Genomic DNA, 24681 nt, shown 5'->3' with positions numbered 1-24681 from the left:
CGGAGCAGGAGCTAAAGGTGGAGCTGGGGGCGGGGCTGAGGCCGGAGCTGGAGCTAAAGGTGGAGCTGGGGGCGGGGCTGAGGCCGGAGCTGGAGAATGTTTGGGAACATCGGAAGATTTCGATGAAGACGGTAAAAGAAAAGGAGCAAGAGGAGGAGATGGAGAAGGAGAAGCTGGAGAGGGAGAGGGAGGAGAAGGAGATGGAGAAGGAAAACAAAAGAAACGTGTGAAAGATGGTCCACTTGTTCCCGACACAGTGATAGGTAAGAAAGTATTTCCTACTAAAATATATTTTGACAGACTTAATGACATTTTTTTCTCCAAAATGTTAGTCTCCTTAATGCTCATCAGGATGCAATACAAAACACATTCTTAGAGAAACGTCTTTATTTTTGGAAATGCCGTTATAAGTATCATTAACAGTAGAAGCGTAGAAGGTATGTGTATTTTTTCGTTGTGCTTGTCGTTTTGCTATGTCACTTTTTTCTTTTGTCTACATTTTGCAATACTCTTGCTTTTTATATTGTTACTGTTTGTCTTTTCCATTAACTTTCAGATTCATTAATAGATGTCTAATAATCTGTATTTCATGTCTTTAAAAATATATTTAACCAACAATCAACAATAGTCTAATAATATGCATGACATTCTGAAATAAAGTGGCTATTTATTATCACTGATAGGAGATAGTATTGATGAAGAAACCACATATCAAGAAGGTGAAAATTCTCAGGAAAAAGGAAAACGTCCCAAAAAGAAAAATGTGGAAGTTGCAGAAGCTGTTGTTGGTAAGAGATGTCAAAGGATGCATGCTGTAGACAATCTACTGACTATTAAAGTAATTTGAGAAATTACTTTGACATTAAAACGGAAGGAGATCCTAAACACTTCCTAACTTTGGTGCAGCTGTATTAACGGACCGGTGGGTAGGGTTTAGTGGCATCTAGCAGTGAGGCTGCAGGTTGTAACCAACTGAATACCTCCTTCAAAGTGTGAGGAGAAACACAATGATTCTTAGTTTAAGGTTTTTATACACGAATGAAAACATAATTAAGAATATTGTGTTCCATTACTGCCAATAGATCCCCTAAATGCTACAGCCCGGTCTTTTAACATTAAATTGATATAACACTGACCAAATTAAACTGACAACACTGACACTTTACAAAGTGCTACACTGCTTCACTTTGCCGATCGTACAAGTAGCTAAAAGCTCCATGTGGGCCGGGTAAATTTCAAGACATAATTAAGAAAGGTCTTGTTAAGCCTCAGTGAAAAAAAATGTACTTTAGCTAGGATATAAGACATTGTAGCATAAATTCAGAGTCATTTCCATTCATTCTTGGAGTTCTAGAGCCTACATGAAAAAACAGTACAGTTTAGGCGGGAAATTTAAGTGCTCATTTTCATTCCAAGAACAATGGAAAACACTAGGCTTTAAGTGTTTACTTTTTCACGATCTGCTTCGTCAAAAATTTTTTGAGCATTATTTATCTAAACAATTTTACAATGTCTATATCTTTGTTTGTTTTTCTGCCTCTTCTGAGAAACAAACACAATAGCATGTATATGCTATGCTAATTTCAGCATTCTACTCCATCTAATCATTTACTTAAATATATATAGATATGTTCTATATTTTGTGTTTTGTGTTATGTGTGCTTTTATGTTTGTAGACTTGTGTGTCTTTTTGTTGTCATAAATACCTTGTTTGATTCATATACAAGTTTGTTAAGGGTAAATAAATGGAAAAGGTGACTTAGCTAAAGATGGTTTCAAGCTAAGAACATAAAAGGTACCTGGTCATAACAGATATTTAAGTAACAGAAATACTACAGTACATACCAGTCTTTGGTATTACTCCTTGTGGTAAAACACTTAAACTTCAAGCTATAGTTGCATAGTTTTTGTCTCTAAAAAATATTAAGCCACTTCACAATGGCACCATTATGGAACCCATCTTTTCTTCACCTTTACCACCACCCTCTTCTTCCGTATTGAAGCTAATGCTTGTTTTATCTGTTGTTGCTGCTGATCTTTTTTCATGCTCCATGTTGACATTTTGTCTGTAATTGTTTATGTTTTCATTGATGTTATTTGTAAGGCATATCCAACAGAAAATGAGAAACATTGGATTGATGGTAATTACGATGATATGCCCTAAAACTGCAAAAGCAAAAAACACAGAAGCGAGTGGTGCCAGTGGTGATAATGGAAACGGGCCAGCAGCAGGCTGTGATGAATCTGCTGAAAATGGTGAGGGTGCGGACGGCGGTGAGCCAGCAGCAGCTGGCATGCGTTCAGGCCGTGCACGGCAAGGCCCATTGATCGTGGAGACAGTTGGTGGTAAGATTACTGGCGCTGCTTTAACTGCTGCATGGGAAGCACTGCCGCTGAATAAAGTCATTTGATGAGCAGATGACTTTTCCAGGGGTTAAAGGGTAACACATAAAATGTGTGTGGCAACTGAGCAGAATGCTGCATTGTAACTCTAATTGGTTAAATCGCCTTTTAGAAGTACAAGAAAGCTCAGCAAGAGGGGATTTGTAGACCTTAAGAGTGCCTTAAAGAAATGCTTATCAAATCTATTGCACCAATAGGTTTTGTCTATATATCACACAATTTAACAGTGAAGTTAATCTAAACATACTTTAGCATTTGTTACATCATTTTATTTCTATGACCTCCAGGTTGGATATAAGCAGACAACGTATCCACCTCAGAGAGAGAGTGAGTGTGTGTGTGTGTTTGTGTGTGTTTGTGTGTGTGTTTAAGTATTGTTTAAATGCATCTGTGCTCCGTGTTAACAATGTTGCTTGCCTTTCTAATTGTTAATGCAGGATGAGTCGGTGCATTGAGTTTAATTATTTAAATGAGAAAACGCAGAACTGTTCAGATTCTTGACGCAAAAACTGCTGTGTGTGTGTAAACACCCTCTTACATAATTTGAAGATGGAAGACAACCCAAGCTAACTTTGGAGGATGACCACACAATGAATTTCTGCCCAATGAAGACTGAATTCAGATCAACCACACCAAATGCTCATTTCTTCCACTGACCTAGGAAATGCCAGTCTTGAGTGGGATTTTTTCTTGTATTTTAAAAGGACGCATTTCTTTCGAGAGAAACTAAGTGAACAGAGGCAAATGAAAGCCTTGCTTAAGGTACTCTTATGGGCTGCAAGATCAGAGCAAGATAAAGAAGACCACTACAAAACAAGACCGAGTCATCAAGCTACTCAGTGACAAAAGTTTCAAATAAATCCCAAAAGCACTCGTCTTACATTCCTTACTACTTCTTCAAGTATGATATTTTTTGACAACACATCTGCATTTTAACATGTGTTTTATAATTGATTATAGAATACATGATATCAACAGAAATAAAATGTGTGGTGTTTGTCTGTGAGGTAAGTGTGTACACATACATGGATGCATTACAACAACTTAAAACAACATCTTGTTTGAAGATGTTAGCTGTTGGCCGTGTGCATTCAATAACTTACTGGTTGATGAATCCTCAGACCCAGGAGTTCACTTTCACGCTGGGCTTTCTGACTGCAAAGCCATTGTTGGAGAAGCAGCAGAGCTGGAGTGTAAAGTGAGCAGCGAAGACTGTGAGGGAATCTGGTACAAAGATGGAGATGAGGTAAGCTCAGTGTGTTGTGGTTATTATGAATAACATAGGCGTTGATATAGTGGCAGTAATATGGCCAAACAAGAATTGGCAATTATTGTATTCATATAGGAAAGAGTTTCTGATGAGAGTCCATTCATATTTGTTGTGGTACCATTTGTTTTTTCCAGATTAAATCATCTGAGGGTATCACCATTTCAAAGGAAGGAACTTTCCACAGGCTGAAAATTCACAAAGTCACAGAGGAATTTGCTGGGAAATATAAATTTGAAGCAGATGGGCGGAAGACAGAGTCCTTGATTATTGTTGAAGGTAAAAAGAAATGTGTTCACTGCTTTTGTTTTGAAGTTTATGCAAGTAAATAACTACTTGTAGATACTGTAGCATGAAACTGCTTTAAAAAATCTATATTGTTTTACCAATCATTTTAGACCCACCCAGATTTTCTACTGAGGACCTGGAAGCATTTAAAAAACCTGCCACCGTGAAAAAGGGACAAAAAGCTACCTTCAAGCTACCTTATGTTGGACGGGAACCTATAAAAATCCAGTGGTACCTTGAGGGGGAAGAGCTTTCAGAAGAAGCAAATATTAAGTTTGATCACTCGGAGGGTTGTACCTCTCTGTTCCTAACTAAGCTGCAGCGCAAGGACAGCGGGGAAGTCAAATTAAAACTCAAAAATGAGTTTGGCACTGTTGAGGCCTTCACCCAGTTAGTTGTAATGGGTATGTATCCAAACATTATTTTGCAGTTTTTTGTGTGTTGTTATACTGTAAGTGAACCAAATAATAACCTGTGTAACTAAATACAATTTTGTTACACTTCAGGTGAAGTGTTTAATTCAAATTCTATATGCTAATTTGTTTTCTAAAAGATAAACCCACTCCTCCAATGGGACCTCTGGAAATTGTTGAAGCCTCCTCTTCTGCACTTGAATTCAAGTGGAGGCCCCCAAAAGACTGTGGTGGCTGCAAAATAGGCAACTACATCCTTGAACGGAATCAAGTTGGCCGCAACACCTGGAAGAAGCTGGGGCCAATTGGTCCAGAGGCCAAGTACAGGGACACTGATGTGGACCATGGCAGGCGGTACTGCTATCGCATCAGAGTGGAAACTGAAATGGGCACCAGTGAGCTGATGGAAACAGAGGACATTCAAGCTGGAACAAAAGGTAAAGTCAGAACAACATTATAGAACTATGCTTTCTTAGAAATACAACTTTTTTTTAGTAAAGGCTGGTCACACCACACATCATTTCACAGCAAAATTAATTTCAATAGCTAGCAAGGATTGGCAGCTCCACAGGAGCAAAAATACAAATAAATCTCCTGCATTGAGTTACACTCTGGTGAACCCATAAATTTGCACCATTGACCAATAGCAATGGGTCTTGATAGTGTTGACCTTTAAAGAGAATGGAGAACTGCAGAGCCAAAAATGGAACTGGCCACTGTACTTTTCCAGTTGTTTTGCATCATTCGGTTTTATTTAACATTGCTAGTATATTCTGCTCCACAAAAGAGGCATGATTTTCAGACAGTTATGAAACACCGTCATGTTAGCAACTCCTCAATAGCAACGCATTGAATAAAACAATGTACAATTCTAAGAATGACTTCGCAGGGGAAAGTAAACGCCACATTACAGACAAAATATAAAGAAGCTCAGAGAGCTATTGTGACTGCATTGCGCTTGCATGTCCTGGCTTTCTAACATGTTAGCCGTTAGTTCACCAACCAGTCCTGTGATTATCTACCACATCGCCAAGCCTCTACCATCACATATGTCAATAGATCACACAGATGAATTTGGATGAGCCCACTTTAAGGTGTGATTGGGTCTCCCTGGAACAAACCTGTGTAATTTTAACATCACAATCAATTCTCCCACAGTACACAAACAATTCTACATTTTTGACTAAGAAATGACTTACAGAACCCAATCTTTTGTGTGTACAGCATACCCTGGACCTCCATCAGCCCCAAAGGTTGTAAGTGCCTTCAAGAACTGCATCAACCTCTCTTGGTCTCCACCAGCTGACACTGGAGGAACCAATATTCTGGGATACAAACTTGAAAAACGCAAGAAGGGCAGCAACTTGTGGGGCGCAGTTAGCACACCCGATGACATGATCAAAGGTTACGCTATTCTTCATACATTATGTCTGTTTGATCACGTTATAATAGTCTGTAACAACACATAAGTGAATGCTTATTGCTGGAGTTCCAATATTGCATTATTATTTCTCCTATCTAGGTAAGGGAGTCGGCGTTAAAGATGTTGTTGAGGGCATGGAGTACGAATTCCGTGTGTCAGCAATCAACAGCTCTGGAGCGGGTGAATTCAGTACACCATCTGAGTTTGTGTTTGCCAGAGATCCTAAAAGTAGGTGGACATTTAGAACAGTGATTATCACACTCCATATAGTTCAATTGCAGCACTGAATATGAATCTTGTGTTACAGAGCCTCCTGGTAAAGTCATAGACCTTAAAGTGACAGATTCCACCTACACAACCCTGTCTCTGTCTTGGACCGAACCCAAGGACATTGAAGGGGTTGAGGATGAAGCCAAAGGATATTTTGTGGAGATCAGGCCTGCAGAAAATACAGAATGGGATCGCTGCAATGCAAATGCAATAACCTTGACTTTCTATACAGTGAAAGGCTTGAAGTCAATGGCCATGTATTGGGTGAGAGTCATTGCTACTAATGATGGAGGACAGGGTGAGCCACAGGAGCTGGATAATTACATCCTTGCCATGCCCCCACCAGGTAAGAAAATTACGATTACTAGAACTCCACTGTATCAATACTTATAAGTGAAAGACCCAGTAGTTATTAGGTAACATTAGGTAACATAAAGAAATTAAAAGATACTCCACAAACTCAATTAGGAGTTACCTTCAGGGTCATTAAAGCAGGGTTTGAACAATCAAGATAATTGCTATGATGTAGGGATGTCAAGAGACCTGGTACTCCGGTTTAAAAATTCTGAAAACGTGACGGTACTCGATTTTCTACAGTAGCGTAGGTAACGGGGGATGCAATTCTTCCGGACCTACAGGGGGAGGTATATGCCTACAAGTGTTCTAGTTTGTCACTAATTGCTGGAGAAGAGGAAGAACTCCCACCAGCACAGGAAAACAAAGCGTCTCATCTCTGTTGCCCTGCACGACGGCTTGATTTTACACACCGTGGTATCAGCTTTGGTATCAACTAAGTATTGTGTACTTTTGGTGGTATTGGTACCTACCTAAACAAAATAAAAAATTAACCAACACAACACAAGCACATGAAAACCTTTGAAGAGTTTAGTTGGTTGGTGTCCATTTGTTGTAATTATAGTGGTGGGGCAATGTTTGAATCAGTAAAAGAACTGTCTAGGTCAAATAAAGACCACAGATTATTGCTGCGGTACAGCCTATTCTACTATAACATAAAAAGATAATTCATATTTTTATAGTTTTGCAGTGGAATCATGTGATTTTTCTGGTTTTCCCTTTATCCTGGAAAAGCAATTGTCAAGATCAATATAAATGCCATAATGACGCACTTTCACCCTTTTGTTTACTTAGTGAGACCACGATTCACGGATGCCAAAATGAAGAGTTTCATGGTAGTGAGAGCAGGAAATTCTGCACGTTTCAACATTAACTTTGAGGTAATTTAGTAAGTAATTAACAAGACTTATTTAGCAATCTCTTTCTGTCCTCTGACAAAATCATATTTCCCCATTCTTTGTAGGCCTCCCCTTGGCCTGAGGTCATCTGGCTGAAAGATGGAGTGCCGGTGTCTAAAAAGGTGACCATTAGCAACTCAGAGGGAACATCCCAGCTTCTGATTCCTTCTGCTGAGCGCACAGATACTGGAATCTACACTATTATTGTCAAGAATATTGTTGGCCAAGAATCATTCAGCACTGAAATTAGAGTCACAGGTGAGTTTGGTCAAATACTGTACGTTCTTACTGTGTGAATGATTTCCTCCTTTTCTATATACTGTAGATAAAAATAAAAACTTTTGTATCTGAACTCCAGATGAGCCAAAGCCACCAGGTCCCGTGGAGACAGACGAAAATGTGCCTGGCACAGTGACCGTTTCGTGGACTGCATCTCCAGATGAGAAACGTGATGACAGGCTGCACTACATGGTGACCAAGCGTGATTCAACTAAGACAGCATGGCACACCATTGGAGATCACATCTTCAACAACAGATTCACAGTCTGCAACATAATGCCGGGCAGAGAATACCAGTTCAGAGTCTATGCAAAGAATGACATGGGCGCCTCCAAACCCTCTGAATCACAAAAGTGGCTTATTCCTGTTAAAAAAGGTATGTCAATGCTTATGTATATAAAGATCAACCCTTGTTTCAGCCCTTAACATTTATTTTCTTCTTTTGTCAAGAGTTAAGTCTGTTCATATCCAGAAAATCAATCTGGCCGATTTGACCTGGTCATCACACATATATCTTTGAGATGTTTTTTTCTATCCATATAATTTTGATACCCCAAACCATTTGGATGACACTTTATCCGTTAGCACAAAAACAGAACTAAACATTGTTCCGATGTTGCTATGCTGTAATATTGTCAAGAACTGTACCTGTAGAACTACCCTCAGGTTAATGTTGAAATATGTTCCCCTGTTACGTGATTACACTTCTAATTTGTTGTCATGCTAATCTAATTTCTTCCAGAAAAGTTTACTATAAACATGCCAGAAACGAAGCCATGTGATCTACAGTGTCCCCCCAAGTTCATTGTCCCACTGAAAATGCACACTGCTCCTCAAGGGTATGAATGCTACATGAGCTGTGCAGTAAAGGGGGATCCAACACCTCATGTGACATGGCTCCGCAACAGTATCAGTCTGAATACCAACACTAACTACTTCATCTCCAACACCTGCGGAGTCTGTTCTCTGCTTATATTGAGGGTTGGATCTAAAGACTTCGGGGAGTACAAAGTTGTTGCAGAAAGTCCTTTGGGGAGGGCGGAGTGCACCACTAAACTCACAGTCAGAGGTAAAATCGTTACCAGAATGTAACTGTATTTTAAAGATGCCACTGTATCACTATGTTCTGCACTGCTATGCATGACAGTGATGATCTTTGAAATCTGAAACTAATAACTGCTTTTGTCTTTTTTCCAGAATAAATGAACACACTGAAGATCTTAGAAGAATTGTTCTAAAGCGCTTACAGAAACCAAGTTGTGGTAATTGCATACTGCATCTTTAGAGTTAAGCAGATTCTATCAAATGTAGAATTAATGATTATTTAAGATAATACTTAAGCAATACTTTTCTTAAAAGGTAGTTAACTATGACAAATTCCTATACAGGCTGGTATTTATTTAAAGTTTAGGGTGCCCTGCCACACAAAACTGTTTTTCCTTGCATTTTTTTTAAATCTCTTAGGTCTATATTTGTTATGTCGTGAATATGAAAATGAACTGCTATCTCCTCTGTCAGCTCTAGTCACTGAAGAGAAATAAGCAGAAGAATCAGGCCAATTATTAAAGCTGGTCAGTCTGATGTCATGTTGCCTGAGCTCATTACAATTCATGAGCTTGCCTAGTAGCGCGGGGTAAAGGATGCTAATAGCCAGGCTCTCATTGGCTAGCTGTTAGCCAATCATAGTCAAGTAGCTTAGCTTGTTAAATATTAATAAAACTGGCACAAATCAAGCTGAGTCTCCCTGCAGGCTTTCTACACCACACTAGAATGGCTTCAAAACAAGGTAACCAAGGCAGTTATTGCAAAAAATTTTACATGCCCATGGTAGAACTTCAAACATAACCACAAAGTAATGGAATATGTGATGCAGGGCACCTTTAAACTAAATAAAGTCTTAGGCCAACAGACTTTGCTGGAAAAAAGCCACAAATGTGTTATGTTTGTTTTGATTTCAACTGAGCACTCCTCAATAAAATGGAAGCTTAAAATACTAGTGTGTGCAATTTGGTATATTTTAACAGTGGATATATGCATGTTAAACAGCAAAGTATTTACAGTACAGGACACTGTGTAGCAGCATTGATTAAAGTGTTCATTTAAGTTGTTTGTCTAAAGCATCTGCTTGTGTCAATTACCTTTTTTAGATGTATAGTGATTGTTTGGTTGCAATTGTTGTTCTGTAATTGCAGATTTACAATCTTCCTTTATAGTGAAACTGAGATGATACAAATAGTGACATGAAAACATGTTTATGATACTGACTGTTAGGAGTATGTTATACATATGAACATGTGTGGGTTTAGTGTAAATAAAGACTTCATACTGTTACTGAACTATTTGATGTGAGCAGCATATCTTTTAACACCTATTAGAAATATATATTCACAAAAATACTAATCAACTAACTAACTAAATAAAATAGATATAGATGTATACAATCTACATATATGTTGACGAACTGGAGCATATATGGTGGTCTTTGATCAAAGCAAGCAAGTATCAAAATTCATACCACTTGTTCACCTTCATAAAGTTTTATGTGAATAATTTATGCCCAGTCTTCTTGTATTACCCCCTTAGGCATATTTTTTGTAAGGTCAGACATAAGTTTAGAGTCACTGAAAAAGAGAGGGCCAACAGTTGCAACCTGGGCTAAAACATGTCAAACCAGTGCAGGATGACACCTCTCAGTTTCAAAGTAAAGTGCCTATTACAATGTTATATATGCTAGGATATAGGCATATATATACAGCATGTACAGTGTATATATATATATATATATATATATATATATATATATATATATATATATATATATATATATATATATATATAAATAATATACTGTACAGGCTACTATGTAACTTTTATGTACTTTTATGTTTCATTCTAACAAGACTAAACAAGAACAAGAGTAAAACATAACTTTGGCTCATTAGTATTAGAATGTTTAGGTTGTTGTTTTTTCTACTTATCGTCTGATATGTCCAGTGGCAATAGTAAACAGGAACATTTATGCACACTGTCTTGTTTTTTCGACATAGACTAAAATCCATTCATTCAAACATTTCTGAACATTTATTGTTTTTACCATTTTCAACAAACAAATAGAAGGCGCTTAAGAGTAAAAAAATCTGGATTTAAATTACACTCACCTCTTGTTAAATGTTGGGATGATTATCAAGCAGCCTACATCTACAGATAAGCAAATGGAGAGGCAGCTCAGCCCATGACACCTCTATGTCACTTCTCATGAGACTTCCCTTTTTAATAAGATCAGCCAAATACCCCGTGCTTCTGAAATTCCACTTTTGAGGGAGGGATTAGAAAGCTTCCTTCCTGCATTCCCTCTAGTGCCCCCTTTTCAGGAACCTATAGCACTTAAAGGCCAATGTCAATGTCAGTAAACCTATCCCCAGGAGCTACAGTGTAAAAAAGCACTGGGTTAGGTTGCTCTGAGTGTCTCTGAAATACTTCATTGCCTCTCAAAACAAAAAGTCCACACTCAGGAATCAGCTGGAACCTGGCCGGCAACAGACATCGAGAGAACAGTTCACTTGAAAAATAAATAGTAAGTTAATTGTTCGAATACTGTGGAAGTTCCTAATACGTGTATATGTCATTTCATCAACATATTTATTCTGTAAGCCAATTTATGTAAACATGTATATGTTATATGTGCTTATATGACACTGGTTTACATTTGACTGTGTATTAACCTTTGGTAAACATGGTAATGAGACCTTACTAGTTAGCATAAATGAGAACTTCTATTGAATGCTAACAGCAGTTTAAATTAGTTCAGTATCTCTAAAATGTAATACAAATATGATGAGCTGTAAAAATGTTGTTAAAGATACATGTTTTTTGGCAAGCGGAATTGTTTAAGCATGATTAGGAATAAATATAAAGAGTAAAAAGACCATGATCAGAGTAATAATTGTGCAAGTGCAAGACAGTATTGGTAACTGATTTTCAAACTAAAATTGATCCTTCACTTTCCTCCTGCCACAAGTGCTTTGCTACAGTACTTTGCCAAGCTTTAATGTGATATTCTTTTTTGTATGTTATCACAAAAAAATGACAATGTAAAAATATATGCACTGCTATACCATGTTCCTCTGAGATTTAGGACATGGCCTGACAGAACATTCATAAATCAGTTCAAACCCGTGGCAGCTATTTTTTCTCTCAGACAAATATAGTTTCAAAGCAGGCACAGCAGTACACCAAGTGTGCAAAACTGCTAAATATGCAGACACTTCAACTGTCAAGACTCTGCATAACGTATTTTAATTAAATTCAATATTAATAGTGTAAGTGATTATACGTTTTCATCCAAGAACGAAAGGCTCTGTCAGACTAATGAATCTTAAAAATGAAGATTAACAGAGTACTAACATTAGTACCTGAGCCTTTAAGTTTTTATCACAAACTGGTATATAAAGAAGTGATGTGTAATCTAACCTCTCAAATAAAATCTAAATTACATTATAAATACTTATATATTTCTGAATAAAACACTTTGTAAGTTTTAAACACATGAGGCTATACATCACTTTGTTTATATGTCCCTTTCAGTCTTTGAGATTAAAAATTTTGCAAAAGTACTTTATACTTACCTTATAGTACCTTGGTGTACTTTTGTTTTTCCATAGTTGCCGAAATGAGAATTTCATTTTTTCACGTACACTGCTTTGGCGAGTGGAGACTGGATCTGACATATTATACTCTTTTGGAGAAGTTAATTAGGAATTATTTAAAATGATTAAGGGGATATCTGATCATCAACATTTACCATTTTATAGTTTAAGAAATTAGATTTAATGACAATAGAATATGAAGTAGAAGAAAGAAAAAGGAAAAAGAGGTTATTTTTAACCACACAATGCAAAACCTAAATACAAAGATGGTTATGACTAACGTTACATTTGCAGTCAGTCAATGGCGTCACTTCCTGAGTCATGGTAGATGTTTTATGAGGTATGTGACCTATTACCTGGAAAAATTAGGCCTGCCTATTGCACAGATAGAGTTACTAACTCAGATTTCCTAACACCATTTGCAATATCTTACTCTCATGGTTTAACACTGATGTCAAACAACACAACATACACCATACTAATTGTAATTAGGGATTAGTAATTGAAGGCTTTAATAAAAATGCATCAACATTGTTTTGTAAAAGAGGGCATAGTGCCCTAAGCCACTAGTTAAAGAACTGATAAGTGATCCCCATTACATTTTCAGACAATCTGGAATATATTGACTGCATGTCGCTCTGGGAATTCTCATGGTTATTAAAAGTTTTCAAGCCATGCTGACTGCTCCACGAATTTTAGTACATGTTGGGTATTGATTGATACGGGAGAAGATAACCCTAATATACAATCCAAGCAACCATCAAATTGAAGACCAATTAAAATCTTTTTTTAAGAACACTAAACAGTGTTGCCTTATTAAATTATTAAGTGTTTTAAAACCACATTCTAATGTTTTTACATTAACAGAGAAGCTGTTGTCTAAATCAAGATGTTTAAAATACGTAAAGCTAAAGAGGAGCAGCCAACTGCTCCAGGGCAGGGTAAGTAACTTGAGTTTGAATACCCATCTTCAACATCAAATGACTGCCAAACAACAATATGTGATCAAAACTAAATGCATAAAGTGTAGCCTTTTGTGAGACATATGAACTTAAATCAAAGATGTCACACCTACATAAGTTCTTCATGTGTGTAAATAATGCAATTTATCTTATTTAATGCCAGTGAGAATTAAAAAGAAGTCAAGTGTGCCTGGAGTTATGATCACGCAGTATGTGGAAGTACTACCTGAAGGCATGGCCACCCCAGATTTCACTCGGAAACCCATTGCTCTAACTATTCAAGAAGGTAAGATAAAGTACCAGCTCGAATCACATGCAAAACCTGCTTTTGTGCTGATGTTCTTCATCTCAGATAATGATATTATGGTACGTTCCTGCTACCATTTCTGTAGGAAAATGTGCAGTCTTCAGAGCAGTCATTACTGGCAAACCAACACCGACTGTGACCTGGGTGAGAAATAATGGAGAAATTGATGACGAAAGGTGGAAAATGGTCCATGATACAAGTTCTGGTGAATACCAACTACAGGTGAGATCACTATGTGTCAATGGATGCTTACACAAATAACTTTAAAATTTAAAGAAGACTGGCGATTAATAAATACATAAGAATGATCAGTAGGCTGCCTTTCACTATTTTTTGCAAAAATACTGATAATCGTGTATTGATTGATAGATGCCTGATGTAACAGCGGATCAAGCTGACACCTACAAGTGTTTTGCCAAAAATGAATATGGAAAAGCGGTTGTAACTGCTACGCTTAATATTATTGAGGGTCAGTTACTTACTTTAATTCCATTCTTCTATCAAACCAAAACTAAGTATTAGGATGAATAACATTTGTCTCCCTTCACTGCATTTTTTTTCATCCATTTAAGTTGGCTTTAAGAAGACCCGAGCCATGCAGGAAGCAAGAACAGGTACACAGCTTAACTTTAATCTATAATAATGCTAGGTCAGTCATTGAATGAAAGTTGTAAACTGCTGCTGGCTTTGTTGTAGCTGTTCGACAGACACCTGAGGACTTCAAAAAGGCCTTAAAAAATAAGTAAGTAGTAGATTTATCAATGGGAAAAAATACATGACATAGTGTTGTTGTTTCTTTGTTCTTTATGACTATTACCTTAAAGTTTTTTTCTTTCCGAAGGGTTGACCTTGACGCAAAAGAAGAGAAGAAACCAGAAATTGATGAACGTTTTTGGGAACTGTTGATGAGTGCAGACAAGAAAGATTATGAGTCCATCTGTGCTCAGTATGGTGTCACTGATTTTCGTGGGATGCTAAAAAAACTAAGTGAGAAGAAGATAGAAAGGGAGCAAGAGCAAGAAAAGGTACGTTATATAATAATCTAAATGTAAGTATAATGCACCTACACAGCTTGGCATCTATATTTAAATAAATGAAACAAACTATAAAACTTTTTTTACTAATTCCAATTACTATAGGTTGTTGAAAGACTATGCAACCTAAAGCCCATTGAATTGAAAGATGATGGTGGTGCAGAGTTTGAACTTGAAATGACACTGAAAGACCCTACCAGCAAAATCTTCATGTACAAGGTGAGATGTTTCATTTTAAAGATTAACTGTTTTCTCAATGGTGAAAATAAAAATACTGAAAGTCGTGTTAGATATTCTGGAACACGGAACCATTAACATGCACACTCAACTAAGGTTCTACGTTTATGACTGCTTATATTTAAACAGGATGGAGTTATGATTCCGTTTGATGTGGATGCAGAAACAAAACATGGACTGAAGCAAGTGGGAAAGAAGTTTGTGTTTAGCATCAATGGTGTTGACCCAGACGATGCAGGATTATACCAAGTGGAGGTTGATGGAGTTAAGATCTTCTCAACTGACTTCAAACGTAAGATAATGTGCCAAATTAATCATCTACAAACTTGACTGTAATGTGTACCCAATGCCAATACCACATTCCAAAAAGAGCTACGATTGCTACTCGAGTTGCCTTGTGACAGGAAATTTGAAATGCCATTTTGGGCTGTTAATAATATGTTTGTGCTTCGTCTAGTTCCCCCTGTGGAGTTCTTGGTCAAGATTCAAGATGTGAAAGCACAGGAAAGAGAAGACGCTGTGTTTGAGTGTGTCACCTCTCATCCCTTGAAAAAGATAAATTGGACGGGAAAGAGTGCCCCAGTAGAGCAAGGAGACAAGTATGACATCATTGTGTCAGAAGACATGCTGATTCACACATTGGTGGTGAAGGACTGCAAGCTATTGGACAAAGGAATTTATGCGGCTGTGACTGGACAAAACTCTTGCAATGCCTGGCTTATAGTGGAAGGTACCCTTTACACATTTTAAATTGGATATTTTCAGACTGTTCATTCAGATATTGAAAATGTCTCAGGAAGCATTAAACATGTCCCGGTACTGTGTATTTTTTATTAGCTGACAGTGAACCAACCCCAAAAGGAAAGAAGAAAGCTCGCAAAACAACCAGAGCAGGTGGTGGTGGAGCTGAACTTTTGAAGATTGCTGAGGAGCAACGTGCTAAGGTACAGAAAGATAGGGAGGAGTTGATTGCAAAGGCAAAGGCGGAGGCAGAAGCAGCAGCTGCTGCAGCTGCACCTGAGAAGCCGGAAAGAGAAGCCAAAGCTAAAGCCGAACCAGAAGCCAAAGCAAAGGCAAAGGCAAATAAAAAGGTCAAGGCGGAAGTTGGACAATGCGCAGATAAAGCTGAAGCAACCACTGTTGAGGAGGAAGAGGATAAAGATGACAAAGAAGAGGGTTCTGATGACGCCACATCATCAGAACCCATGGAAAAGTTACAAGCAAAGGAGGGAGAGGCATCTGCTGAAGATGCTGAAGAAGAGGAGCCTGTTCAAGAGAAACGACATCGAGTCAGAGCAGGCCCACTTGTCCCTGAAACAGTCATTGGTATGCATCAGAACACAGTATTCACACTGTACTGCTTTGTAGTTTATATATTCCTGTTCCCAGTTAACAACAAGGTTAGTAATGTGAGGTATTTCCATTTAGACCCAGGAGTATACTTCACCAGTGGACTGTCAGATGTAACCGCAATCCTTGGTACTGACACAGAACTGGTCTGCCAGCTGAGCAGTGAGGACTGTGAAGCAGCCTGGTACAAAAATGGGAATGAGGTAAGAAAGAGCTGGTATGGCTTTCATCTTTAAGCTTTCTTTAAGTGCGTTTAGGAGTGTGTGTTCTCATGAAATAGTTAAGTCGTACTGCATTATCAGCATGAACCACCAAACAGCAAATCATCAGTTACCAGAAGCAAGAGCAACACCGGTATGGTTTTCACTTTGTGTGTGTGTGTGTGTGTGTGTGTGTGTGTGTGTTTATTTCAGATAACAGCAACAGATGATATCTGTATTGTTAAAGATGGGACTTACCGCAAACTAATTATCAAGAACTGCAAAGAAGAGGATTCTGGGAAGTACCGATGTGAAGCTGATGGGCGTAAAACAGAAGCTGTGTTAACTGTTGAAGGTATTGTAATCAGAACTAATTTGAGATACTCCAACTAAAGCAACACAGACAGGTAACCACTGTGAAAATGTCTAAAACAATATTCTTTTCAGGTCAGCAATAAAAGTCTTAGTGTGAAAAAGAAATTGTGTTTTTCCTGCTAGATCCTCCAAGAATTAACGCCGATGACCTCTCCGAGTTCATAAAACCTGTCATAATCAAAACTGGGAAAGATGCAGCCTTCAAGCTATCCTTTGTTGGCCGGGAGCCCATGAAGATCCAGTGGTATAACGACGATGAAGAGCTGTTGGAGGACAACCATATCAAAATCGAGAAATCTTCCTCACACAGCCGTGTGCTGCTAACCAAGTGCCAACGCAAAACCACAGGAGAAATTAGGATCAAGATTAAAAATGAATGTGGAACAACTGAGGCCATCTCTCAGCTCGTTGTGTTAGGTATCGTTGTATGCTACATGTTAAGAACTGCATGTTCTTCTGTAAAAAAGTCATATGTATATAATTCAAGATGTGGATATAACTGTGGTTGTTCTTTATGAATTTGCTGTACTGCAGATAAACCAACACCACCTCTTGGCCCTGTGGAAATCATTGAAAGTTCGGCCGCTTGCATTGACTTCAAATGGAGGGTTCCCAAAGACAACGGCGGTTCCCCTATCACAGACTACATCCTGGAGCGCCAACAAATTGGCCGAAACAGCTGGAAAAAATTAGGCAAGATTGGCCCAGAGGCTAAATACAGAGACATTGATGTGGATCATGGAAGAAAGTACTGCTACCACATCAGGGCGGAAACTGATCAAGGCATCAGTGAAATGATGGAAACGGATGACATTCAGGCAGGGACAAAGGGTGAGCCTTCCTACCAGCACACTGACATGTGTTGTAGGGGTAGGAGAAATAATTGACTCTTAGAAGCATTGCGATTCTCTCTAAAATGATTCGATGCTCAATTCTGATAAGTTATTAATTGATTATTACTTTTTTTTTATGTGTTGATTTTTATATAAAAGTAATTGTCTCCAGACATGTACAAATGAGAAAACAGAGTGATGGGAAGAGTAATAGAATAATGGACAACAACTTAGAGTATAGGCAAGAGTGCAAAAAAAAATGGCAAAAAAGGAAAAACTAAATAAATCTTTTTAAATCACGCATGGAAATGTGCGTTAAAAAAATTGTTGCATCGAGATGCATCGCTAATCGGTTTAGAATTGAATCAGTCTCTTAATGGAATTGTGAGGTGCCGAGAGATTCCCAACCTTTTGTGTGAGCCAGTTAAAAAGTGACAGTTTTTTTTCTTCTATTTCATCCTTCTTTTAGCCTACCCTGGACCTCCTTCTACGCCAAAGATTATTAGTGCTTTCAAAGACTGTATCAATCTTGCTTGGTCTGCACCCACTAAAACTGGAGGAACCAACATTTTGGGATACAACGTAGAGAAACGGAAGAAAGGCAGTAATCTGTGGGGCTATGTCAACCCACTCGACGAGCCCATCAAAGGTACAGGGTTTATAGATGTAGCATTGTCAATTATAGATTACAAAAAGTTAAAGTAATAAATTACAAAATTGTATATTCTTCTTTATAATCTTAATGATACTTTTGCCATGCCAACAGAGAAAAAGTATGCAGTGAAGGATGTTGTGGAAGGCATCGAGTATGAGTTCTGTGTATCAGCTATCAACATTTCTGGTGCTGGAGAGCCAAGTTCACCTTCTGAATTTGTGTTTGCAAGAGATCCAAAGAGTAAGTAATAAGCCAAAGAAAGCTATATTGTTATCATCTCAATGCTTAATTGCTCAAATCTCAATACTTAAATGTTTCCACTTTCAGAGCCACCTGGTAAAGTTATTGACCTGAAGGTGACAGACTCCACATACTCCACTTTATCGCTGGGCTGGTCCAAGCCCACGGAGGAAGAAGGGGTCAAAGACGAGGCTAAAGGATACTTTGTGGAGCTCAGACCGGCAGAAAACCCAGAATGGGGTCGCTGTAACTCCAATGATATTGTTATGACCTCCTATACTATTATGGGTCTAAAGTCTATGGCCATGTACTGGGTAAGAGTTGTAGCCACCAATGAGGGTGGAGACGGTGAGCCTCAAGAATTGGACAACTACATCATTGCAATGCCTCCTCCAGGTGAGTAAGTGGAAATTGTAAACTGTCTGCAGTCAGAATTTGATACAATTTACCTTAATTTAATCTGTTAAAACTCTCTCCAAATGGTTATAGTAAGGCCACAATTTACTGACAAAAAAATGAAGAACTTTGTGGTAATGAAAGCTGGGAATTCTGCTCGGATCAACTTCAACTTTAAGGTTCAGTATAATATTCATACAAACATCAGGCACACCAAAATCAGAGACTTCTCTGCTGCTCTACTGAAAAGTTTAAACCCACATCTTAGCTCTGTATCTCCTGTTGTTGGCAGGCCTCGCCAATACCAGCTACCAAATGGCTCAAAGACGGTCATTGTGTTCCCAAGCATGTTACAGTGAGCAACACAGACTCGTCATCGCAGTTAATGATCTCCTCATCAGAGCGCCATGACACTGGGGTCTACACAATCATTGTCAAAAACATTGTGGGTCAGGAGACCTCTAGTGTTGAGATACGAGTCACAGGTAAAGTTGGGCAATATGAAGAAATTCAAATGTCAGAATAATTGTTGAACAAATCCATCGAGATCGAAGCGATATTGTAGGGTCGAAGATTTCATAAAATATTTACACAATGAGATTTTTGATAATCAACAGTAACGTGGACATGTTGATTAAGTGAGTAAAGGCAAATAATAGAACAGCTAGAACAGTTTGGTAAGTTCAGAAAGGACATCACTTTACTGTAATGCAGCCTTTAAAACCAGGAATAGACAACACGTGTCATATTGCGATATTTTGATATCCAAAATATAAGACGATATCTAGCCTAAAATATCAATATAATAGACAGTCACAGATACAATGAAAAAAATAAAATTCTGATTAATGCATAACAAATAAAAGTTATATAGGTTCATGGTTTTGCACTGTGATCTGAGGTTGCTTTGGTTTCTGACTGGAGCAAAAGAGGTACTCAAATTACAGAATTGCTAATTCAACCTTTTAAAATATTTTTGTTCTATGCAGTGCAAAGATGCAAAAATAATCAAGTGTTATGTATACTATATTTGTTGTACACTTTGGACTTCAGGGATGTGTAGGGAAAGTTTAAGGAGAGTATGACTAATAGCAAGACATTAATAATCTATCCTACCTGTACCTACCTGTAGATGACCCCAAGCCCCCAGGCCCCGTGGAGCTGGAGGAGAACGTGTCGGGAACCGTGACGATCTCCTGGACTCCCTCTCCAGATGAGACGAAAGACGACAGGCTGCACTACATGATCACCAAGCATGATTCTGTTAAGCGTAATTGGCAGACTGTGGCAGACCGTCTCTTCAATAACAAGTTCACGGTCATCAACATCATGCCGGGAAGGGAGTATAAGTTCCGGGTCTACACTAAGAATGACATGGGGATTTCCGAGCCCGCTGAGTCCACCATCTGGGAAGTGAAGAGAAAAACAGGCAGGTTTAACAAATATGATGCATGAATGTTATTATTATTATTATAAAACTGTGTACTAATTTGAAACATTTAGTTTGTTAGTCAATTAGACAATCAACTAAAAATGGGTGTCAAATCATAGCAGATGTTATCTCAGGACACACACAGATAACCACAATCTATAATTCACATAGACACAAATATTGCCCCTAAGAGAAAGCTTTGGTGCAACAGCGGTAAAGAAAAACTACCTTTTAACATTCAGAAACCTCTGACAGAGCCAGGCTCTTGGTGGGTGGCCATCTGACACAACCAGTTGGGAGGGGGGGGGGGGGGGGGGGGGGGAGAGAGAGAGAGAGAGAGAGAGAGAAATATGACATATTAAAGTGGCAAATTGAAGTGTGTGTATGGCAAACTGTTGAATATCAATGACAGTTTTGTTTACCTTAAAATGATATTGCTGCATATTTTTATATTACCACCCTTTTAACTTTTGTTAAAGTTAATTTTTCTTCCCTCCAGAAACATTTTCTCTGAACCTTCCTGTCTCTAAAAACTGCAACTTTGAAACACCTCCCTCATTCTCAGTTCCACTGAAAATGCACAAAAGTCCAGAGAGCTACGAGTGCTACATGAGCTGTGCAGTGACAGGAAACCCCAAACCTTATGTCACCTGGTACAAGAATAATATTAGCCTCAACACCAACACTAACTACTACATCACTAACACATGTGGGGTCTGTTCTATGGTGATACTCCGCGTTGGGGCCAAGGACAGTGGGGATTACACAGTCACTGCAGAAAACACTCTGGGCAGAGTAGAGTGTTCAACTAAACTTGTTGTTGAAGGTAAATACACGATTAACTAGATTTGTTACATTTCTGAGTTCTAATTCTCCGGCTTTATGTTTGAATATTAACATTATATCTTTAATCTCCCTCCTTCTTTAGATTAGGATGATGCAGCTGGCCTTAACTCCTGAAGATGCCTGTCCTATGAAAAGTATTGAATATAAAGGACTTGCCAATTTTACAACGGCGGAGAAGAAAAAAACAAACAGAAAAGCTCTTGATGACTATCCACAAATGTTTTCAAGCACCATTAACAAATGGGACAGATTTAAATTGTAAAACTTGATTTTTTTGTAATTGAGTGCAAAGTTTATCAATTTATTTAAAGTCAATTTATCTAGTGGACGCAAAGAGGACACATCCAAGATTCAACAATAATGATGTGCTCATCTTGCACCCAAACACGTTATTTATTGATCAACTTTAATTTATTTTTCCAGAGCTGTGATTATAGTTTCCTCTGCTGTGTTCTGAGTAAGAGAAAATGAGCTGGCTTCTCTGAAGTTCTGACCTCATGGGAAATTGAAGATATGACAATATGTCTAATGTCTTAGTGTTTGTATGTCAAGTATTATTAATCACTGTGCCAAAATAAATAAATCCTTGCCTGTGCAACAGGGAACTGTTTTACTTGTCTATCTTTAATCCTAATGTAGTCATGGGGTAGTAACTTAATATACACCAAGACTAAGAGTCTACAGACACTCTAGTGGCTCTGTAAGGCTGTATATAGGCACTTGGGGTGTGATGAGACACCTAGCTCACGAGACGAGACACGAGATTGGGTTCATGTGATCGTGACGACATTGTAACACTATTTTACAGAGTACTACAATGAAGAAATAAGACTGGAAAAACAGGCATTTGTTTAATCAAAAGTCCCAAAATGAGCACTGAAAGGTTTTCTTCTCTTGTCCTCTCTCCTGTGTAACTAACAGTTATACTGTTACTTATTCCATATGTATGGAGGAGAGAGAGTCTCCTCACTCAGAGAACCAAGGTTAAAACATAACCAAGTATTTTCTGGCAGTGTCTGACCAAATGTTGAGACCATATGTTTTGTACTTGAATTTGTCATTTTACAGTAGACAAAGAGAAATAAAGCTTATTTTAATGTATTTTATTGTTTCACATTGATTACGTTCTAAAGCACAAATACATTACCATCAAAAACTCAACAGATGATTATGTAATGACCATTGCTCTTTTCTTCATCTCTGCATTTTATGAATTGCTGCTATAAATAAGGGAGTAGGCTTCTCTAGCATCAATTTATGTCCATTACAAGACAACAGAGAACATTTCTCTTTGTTTAATATCATTAAAAGTAAAATTAAGTTTTAATGTTGGATTCCCGACTCACTTCAACAGAGAAAAAGAGTGGTCTGCGCCACAGTGAACTGCACGCTATGAACTAGAGGGTGAGGATTTTTCGGGACTCCCGCGGGTCATGTGATTTCTTGGGAGTCTCGCGGTACGGAACCTATCTTAAAGGTCTGTCTCGCACCACGCAGTTCAAAGTAAGTATTACAACTACGGTAGCTTTCACGCTTCAATAAGCCGTTCTCTTGCTTTTTTCAATATCCTTTTTATTTTTCTGGGTGAAGAAGACTCCTGTTCCTGAAATTTGGATTTTGAGTATGTGTGGTCCTCCATGTTCGCTTCTTCGAGCTTGCCTGGGTCGGGAAGCAACGAGACCCATTAGCAGATTAGCAGCAGCTGTGAGTTTATCATGTGACAGAGAAAATGCGAAAGGCGGAGTAGTATGTCATGTATGTCCCTTACAGGCTAAAATATTTCAAGATGGCACACACATATCGAGCTTCTACCCCAGTTCATGCAAATCCAAATGTAAAATTTCAAGCCAAAAGGAATACTTGGAATTGATGGTGGTGGTTAATATTTATGGAAAAGGACAAGTTTGAGAACAAGCAACAAGGATTTGGAGAATAAACAACTACACACATTACACACTGGCCCTTTTAAGGTTGTTTCGTTCTGGACCAAAGTGGCAGATCAACAAACCGATGTTGCCATCCATAGAGCCACGCCTCTAGCGCAGCTAACAAACAAACAACCCCAAACACATGTCCTGGCTACAATTTCTGTTGTAAAATGTCACTATACAGACTCGGGCACTGGCCTTGTCTCTGCTCATTTTAATTGTTGACTCCAGGTGCAATCTAACCATTCATCATCCTGTAACTAGAATACTCGCCAAAGAAATCTAAAGTTCAATTTTTTTTTTACACAATAATCAAGTAATTATGCTCATAATAATAAGTTGGAGCTTTACTTATTAACCAGTACTGGACTATAATGTGGCTTAGTTCCTGCTATGTATTACATTCCATATCTATGACATACTGTGAAGAATTTATTATGCCTAACCATTATGTTACTTCACATGCACTGCTTATGCATTGCAAACTGGCTTCAAATTTCTCTTTTACTGTGAGCAAGTGTTTGCAATGATTTCAGAAGATATTATGGAAAGTCATATATGATTAAAGGTAATGTGCATATCTAAGTGCAACCCTGCAAACAACTGAGCATCTTCCTGTATTAGGTCCTAGGAACCACTTATATTAGTGGCCACATGGCATCCTGTTATTTTAGAGAGAACTCTTTACTGGGGGTTTATAGTTCTAGGCGTTGACATTTAAAAGCCACTAACCACATGCCAATAGTATTTCGGAATTGCTTGTAGTAACACCCTAGAAATACATTACACATATTGGCTGATTTTAATCATACTGTAATGAACAAAAGAGGTTTCCTTCAATCTGACAAATAAAAAGACATTTTCCTTTTGACAACATAAAAAACTGGATGCTGTCCATAATCTTTCACCACTTGGCCAGAAAATTACACTTTTAATGTAGATTAATTATGTTGTGTATTGCAGGGCAGAATTCAAAGCTCCTGACTTGTGACCTTTTGCAATAAATGCCTTGCATAATGGTAAGCCTCTCATATCAGCTTCCCATGGCGGAGAAAAGTCATAGTTCCTACAGTTATGCATCTGCTTTTATTACTCCGCTTGAAATACCCACACACACATAGTCGTGCTCAAACTAAGCATTGCTCTGTTATTCCTAAGACCACAATAACAGAGTTGTGGTTTGACGTGCCAGCAACCCAGACTCCATAAGGAACCTGAATGACTTATGTAAGTCAATATCCTCAAGGTGAATTGTGTGTACAACATATATATTATTAAAACGTACTTCTCCGTGCCATTTCGCATTTTTAATATTACTAGCAAAATAAAATCCAATTTCATTTGAAGATTATTTTCTTTTTCTTATCACGCAGCTCTGACCCGGCAATGCTGAATTCTCTGTTGTAGAATGCAACAACAGAGAATCTGCAATGGAATGCAGATGTTTGCTGCTCTGTCCTTAATCACTTTTGCTAAATAATCATAAATCTTATTACCTGTGAATCCAGCCTGCAAACAAAGTAAAAAAAAGTAGAGCTGGCCAGTAGCAGTAAAGTAACAACAAAACTGTTCCATCCAATTAAATCCAATTATTTTCCTTAATAATGTTGACAAATAAAATCAGATTTACAGGTAAAATATAAA

General features: G+C 38.0%; 2 protein-coding genes and 1 long non-coding RNA gene across 4 annotated transcripts in view; 2 read left to right on the top strand and 1 right to left on the bottom strand.

The window, feature by feature from the left end:
* The window catches only part of LOC117943304 (immunoglobulin-like and fibronectin type III domain-containing protein 1), a 25300-nt gene extending 15373 nt beyond the window's left edge, over positions 1–9927 (top strand). Inside the window, exons 12-23 of the mRNA XM_034869354.1 lie at positions 3525–3649; positions 3808–3949; positions 4069–4362; positions 4512–4808; positions 5596–5775; positions 5894–6022; positions 6102–6410; positions 7214–7299; positions 7383–7575; positions 7676–7972; positions 8339–8665; positions 8794–9927. Of these exons, the coding sequence (XP_034725245.1) occupies positions 3525–3649; positions 3808–3949; positions 4069–4362; positions 4512–4808; positions 5596–5775; positions 5894–6022; positions 6102–6410; positions 7214–7299; positions 7383–7575; positions 7676–7972; positions 8339–8665; positions 8794–8798 (2384 nt within the window). The 3' untranslated portion in view covers positions 8799–9927. The remainder of the gene's footprint in view (positions 1–3524; positions 3650–3807; positions 3950–4068; positions 4363–4511; positions 4809–5595; positions 5776–5893; positions 6023–6101; positions 6411–7213; positions 7300–7382; positions 7576–7675; positions 7973–8338; positions 8666–8793) is intronic.
* Positions 1–24681, bottom strand: part of LOC117943305 — an 83329-nt gene that overhangs the window by 10438 nt on the left and 48210 nt on the right. For both annotated transcript variants that reach the window (XR_004656331.1, XR_004656332.1), the window contains exon 4: positions 19958–20237. This is a non-coding gene — a long non-coding RNA (uncharacterized LOC117943305). The remainder of the gene's footprint in view (positions 1–19957; positions 20238–24681) is intronic.
* Positions 10825–21691, top strand: LOC117943301 (immunoglobulin-like and fibronectin type III domain-containing protein 1). Its single transcript, XM_034869348.1, has 24 exons — positions 10825–11170; positions 13110–13183; positions 13368–13490; positions 13597–13733; positions 13881–13980; positions 14084–14125; positions 14208–14253; positions 14353–14536; positions 14651–14764; positions 14912–15074; positions 15240–15512; positions 15620–16108; positions 16211–16335; positions 16546–16687; positions 16831–17124; positions 17242–17538; positions 18010–18189; positions 18307–18435; positions 18523–18831; positions 18925–19010; positions 19124–19316; positions 19964–20260; positions 20763–21089; positions 21192–21691. The coding sequence occupies exons 2-24, from the start codon at positions 13132–13134 to the stop codon at positions 21194–21196; spliced, it is 4107 nt and encodes a 1368-aa protein (XP_034725239.1). The 5' UTR covers positions 10825–11170; positions 13110–13131; the 3' UTR covers positions 21197–21691.

The sequence above is a fragment of the Etheostoma cragini genome, chromosome 4 (genome assembly GCF_013103735.1).
Source record: "Etheostoma cragini isolate CJK2018 chromosome 4, CSU_Ecrag_1.0, whole genome shotgun sequence".
In the NCBI taxonomy this organism is placed as follows: Eukaryota; Metazoa; Chordata; class Actinopteri; order Perciformes; family Percidae; genus Etheostoma; species Etheostoma cragini.
This window is presented reverse-complemented; position numbering and strand designations above follow the sequence as displayed.